This window comes from Rutidosis leptorrhynchoides, chromosome 10 (assembly GCF_046630445.1).
Source record: "Rutidosis leptorrhynchoides isolate AG116_Rl617_1_P2 chromosome 10, CSIRO_AGI_Rlap_v1, whole genome shotgun sequence".
In the NCBI taxonomy this organism is placed as follows: domain Eukaryota; kingdom Viridiplantae; phylum Streptophyta; class Magnoliopsida; order Asterales; family Asteraceae; genus Rutidosis; species Rutidosis leptorrhynchoides.
This window is the reverse complement of record NC_092342.1, coordinates 277,732,991-277,738,029: the sequence shown is the minus strand read 5'-3', so window position 1 is coordinate 277,738,029 and position 5,039 is coordinate 277,732,991. Positions and strand designations below refer to the sequence as shown.

General features: G+C 35.1%; 1 protein-coding gene across 1 annotated transcript; it reads left to right on the top strand.

The window, feature by feature from the left end:
• Window positions 1-584: 584 nt before the first annotated feature.
• Window positions 585-4,830, top strand: LOC139872030 (glycine-rich domain-containing protein 1). Its single transcript, XM_071859816.1, has 6 exons — window positions 585-838; window positions 938-1,055; window positions 1,314-1,700; window positions 2,587-3,359; window positions 3,443-3,567; window positions 4,156-4,830. The coding sequence occupies exons 1-6, from the start codon at window positions 675-677 to the stop codon at window positions 4,752-4,754; spliced, it is 2,166 nt and encodes a 721-aa protein (XP_071715917.1). The 5' UTR covers window positions 585-674; the 3' UTR covers window positions 4,755-4,830.
• The last annotated feature ends 209 nt before the right edge of the window (window positions 4,831-5,039 follow it).

The following is a 5,039-nucleotide window of genomic DNA, read 5'->3' as shown; positions in this document are numbered from 1 at the left end:
ATATATATATATATATATATATATATATATATTGTTTTGTGGCTAAAATACAATAACATTATAACAAAGTCTTTCATCAATAAATGAAAAGACGAACAAAGATACAGACAAACCAAGAGCACTGTGTGACTCGACAGCAGCAAACAAACCATATCATTAAACAAAGAGCAAACGCTAACTAAAACCGAACCAAGAGCTTTACCTATTTGTACTGTATTATTGTAAATCTATAATTAATGTATAATATAAATAAATGAACTTATAGGAAAACAAGTAAAAGTATCATCTCCCATTCAGTTCAAATAAGTTTGATAATTGATACCTTGCTTTTCCATAAGCAAGCATCATATACATCCACATTCTCACACTACTACAGTCATGAATCATTATAGTAGTTGAGAGAATTATTGTAACTTCTCGAGCTCACTTTCCTTAAAAGTGAATGACACGTGTCACCTCTATCTTCACTTTCAACCCACTTTCCAATTTATACAAACAAAACATCTTCACATGCCCACTCACATTATTTCCTAGTTTTCTTTTTTACTTAACAAATCCTGTACTTAACTACTAATATTATTCTATCTAAAATTCTGAATTGAATGTCTTGACTCGGTTGCATACAACGACCATTGTGGTTTTCCCCTGTTTTGAAAATAAAGAAATAATAAAACATGTCTTGTTCCGACCACCCATCGCCGTCGGGGTCGTCGGAGGAGCTGATGCGTGTAAGCTTAGATCTAGTGGCGGCTGCTGGACAAAATATTGGGTTGTTGAGACACGTGGCGGAATCTCATTGGTTACATCATACTCCAGTTCTTCTTGAAGCTATTCGTAGGTAAGTACTTAGTGTAGCAAGTATGTATATATTTTATTTTATTATTTATTATACAGTAAGTTTTTATTTGCTAACAAAAATTAGGTTTAAAAATGTTAGGTATGATGAACTATGGATGCCATTGATGGCTGATCTTATGAATGAATCTGGAAAGCCACCAATGATTCTTCCTCCAATTGATATTGAATGGGTTTGGTTTTGTCATACTTTAAATCCGGTACGTTTGACTTTTTTATTCTTGACCTTTAGTTGACTTAATTGAACTTGAAAATTGAAATTTGAAAATTGATCATTAGTTAGTAATTAGGATAACAAGAGCTTTATGGGTTTGTTAACATTTTTATGATAGGTTTTAGAATCTCAAATTAGTTTGATAATTGAGAATCAGTAGTTTGACCTCAAAAGTCAAACTGGTTAGATTGTAGGAATTGGAATGTTATTACCTGCAAAGATGGTAATCAAAACTCTGTTTCAGGTATCTTATAGGAAATATTGTGATTCAAGATTTTTTAAACTAATTGGAAAACCGGGTATTTTCAATCAAGAAAATAAAGAATATGCTATGGAAAGATGTAAAGATATTTGGATTGAGAAATACCCATCCGAATCGTTTGAAAATGAATCCGATTCGGGTGATATTCAAAATGAAAAGATTCTTCCAAATGATTATCTTTTGGAAGAGGTAATGAAGCAAAGGTGTCTCTTCACCAAATTCGCAAAACCATATGTTCTAGAACTTGTGTACTTGATCGCTGCGAAAAACCGATACAAGGGATTTCTCTTTTTGTTGCAAAGACATGCGGATAGCAGCTCAACTTTTGTACCCACGCTAGATATTCTACTAATGTGGATTACCCATAAGGTATCCAAAGTTGCATCCATTTTTAGCTTTTTATGGTTTGTTTGAAGATTACATATTGAAATGATTGATGGTTATTACATTTTAAAGTCATAGATGACGAATATGATGAAATAGCTTTTGGTTATCTAAGTATTTAGGGGTAAAACAATTAATGAGGGTAACATACATGCTACTAACCATCTTATATTAGGGTAAAGGCATACAAATTCATATCCGTAATTGTAACAAACCTTGTAACGCCCTAGATCATTGGATCTATTTTTCTTTATTTATAATATTACGTTTTTCGCCAAAAAAATAAAATAAAATAAAATCTTATATTAACCTAGTGGTTGGGGGCCTGATTTTCTCACAAGAGGTCATAGGTTCAAACCTCAATGGCAACATATCTTAGCGTGGTCAAGGATAAGGGTCTGAAACGGTCATTGAATAACTCGGTCAGGCCACATACGTTCAACCCTTCATTGGTAGTCTGAACAGAAAGATAAAACCACCCGTAACATACATGGTACTAGTCACACATACGTTATGTATTGCGAATGCATATTGAAGGTAAAAATGTACCTACTCTTTAACCCTTTAACGTTCTTAGATATACACGGACACATCTCAGTTATACAAAGCTGCACATAACCTTAGGCTGGTAGCAATCATTATATCCCTATCCCCATAACGAATTTAGGATAGCTAGATCAGGATTAGTAGCAACAAAACTGAATCTGATTATATACTAATTAAGGGGTCATTCTATGTACTACATATGCGATTACCATCTGCAATATCACATCCAGACCCCATCTAATACATATAGTTTTATTGAGTATATCTCACTATGGCTTTCTAAGTCTCGGGTTAAAAATGAAACTATTGTGGTTTAATGAACCAGAGCTACCCAACAGCGTATGCCATCGATGTGAAGGAAATGGATAAGAGCATGGATAAAATAATCGAGTCTGGCCACTTCGTAAAAGATGAAGATTTGGACAAAATGAAGAAGCTTTGGGAAAGAGTATTTGATCAGCCATACGAAAAAGCCGGTTGTCCGATACTTAGTGATATCGAAACTCTAAAGTCACCATTCAACTGGGAAGCAACAGATACTGATGTTAACGTGAAGTACAGAACATTGTTGCCTAGATTTTTTCTTGAAGTTAAGGTATTAGTGAAGTCAATAAAGACACTACAAACGAATGTTTCCAAAGAGTTTTTACGTTTCCAGTTACTTAGATGTCACCGGGACCTTAAAATAAACAATCCCGTGTCTAGTTTTAATGATTCGTGGAGAAACGTAGTTCATTTTTATTGCGAGTTTGGTACAAAAGGAATAGTGGTCGAACTACGCCGAAAAGGGGGAGTTTGTGTTAAAGGAAGTAAGGTAGTGGAATCGAAAACGTTTATGTGGAATGAGTTACTTAGAGCACCGTCGATAAGTTTAGATGGAGTGATTGGTCAAACATTGAGGGTGTTTGTTTCGATAACACCACCCGCACAAGCGCCGTATTTATTGAAATCGGTGCCGGATCGTGTTACTGACGATTCGGGAGCCATGGTGTCGGAAGTAGTTTTGAAAATGAATCAGTATCGCCCTCAAGAAGGTCGGTGGTTGTCTCGTACGGTTCTTGATCATGCGGGACGAGAATGTTTCGTTATACGAATGAGGTAATGTTTGTAATAATCAAGATTAATAGGTTGGATTTTGAATGTAGGGGTTAATAATATTGTTTTTTCGATTGTGATGGCAGAGTGGGAGGAGGGTTTTGGAGAAGAGGTAGTAATAAGCCGGCCGTTGTAAAATGGGAAGATCGATGTGTGGAAATACGAGAAGGTTCGTGGTCTTATATCGCTGGTTCCATTGGTAAAGCACCCGGTTAGTTTCTTGAAGCTCGAATTCATATTTCTTGTTCCTTAATTTTTTTCATGCCAAGTATTATCTTTCAATATCAATCCTTGACAAAGTAGTCTGTTAGGCGTCGTTTGTTTTTCGCTCAATCTTCTTAGGTCAAATCTTATGCGTCTGCAGACGTTTTTTCTGCGGACTGTTTTTTTTAAAGTCATAAGATAAAATAATGTCTTATTCTTCTGTCCGCAAGTCTCATAAAAATGAACATTTTTCAGTGTTCAACATACAGACCTCTTATTTAGCATACAGACCTTTAGACGACATTTACTCTACATACGTGGTTCTCAGATCTCTTGCGACAACCTCCCGAAAAAATACGATAGTTACCAACGAAGCTAATATGCATGACAAAAACATCTTAAAAAAACAAAGATAACAAAAAACAGACAACACCTTAGTAACTATTCACTCATTTTATGAGCCGTACAAACTGTCAATAACATATTATACGAGGAAAAGAATACGCAACTACTTACATTTAGATAAAGTTAATCTTTATATATACATGATTGTTAATTGTTGATGATAATGCTTTTCAAATGTGATCTAGTACAGAGAAAGTGATAGCAACTGCAACACCAAAAAAACCACCACAAGGATGGAAATCTTCATGGAGCTTTTCAACCGGAGACGAACTATCGATATCAACAGACATGAATTTCGATCTTAAAACCAGTAACTCCATGGATACACAGATTCGGCTATTAAAAGGACGACATATGCACTACAAAAATGACGAAAACGAACAAGATGAAGAAGGGTTTGTGACAATTATCCGATACACTGAGGAAAACCCGCAAGGGCGAGCAACGGGGATTATGAACTGGAAACTGTCAGCAGTTGAGTTCTTGCCAGAAGAAGATGCAGTTTTCGTGCTACTTCTTAGTATGACGATACTTAAAAGTGTTACAGAAATGAGAAGGGAAGATGTGGGAAATTTGTTAATTCGTCGAAGGTTGAATGAAACGAAACTTGGGGCTCGAGATTGGGGTTCGGTTATCGAGCTCGATTCTAGCGTGAATTCGAGTTATGTGAAGCCGTGGTATTGGAATAGTGGAGGGGTTATGGCACGAGAAGGAGTTGATTATGTAAACAAGAGTTATACAGTTGAGGAATGTAATGATGAGTTTTACAAGCAAGCTTTGTTTGGTTAATGGATCTAAATTTTTTGTTTGGTTAATGGATCTAAATTTATCTATTTGTTTTATTATCATTATTTGTGATTTGTGATGTATATTTGTATGTTTACTAGTTTAGCTTTTGATATTATGATTTTATTTAGTAGTTTTTTATATCTATTTTTGATCAATAAGCACTCCAAAAAGACAGTGACCTACAGAAAATCAATAATAATGCAAGTCATATTCTACAACGATACGTTTTGAGGTTTCTAGGTTACTCAGGTAGCCTAAACATGAAAAACCTTACCCGTTAATGGT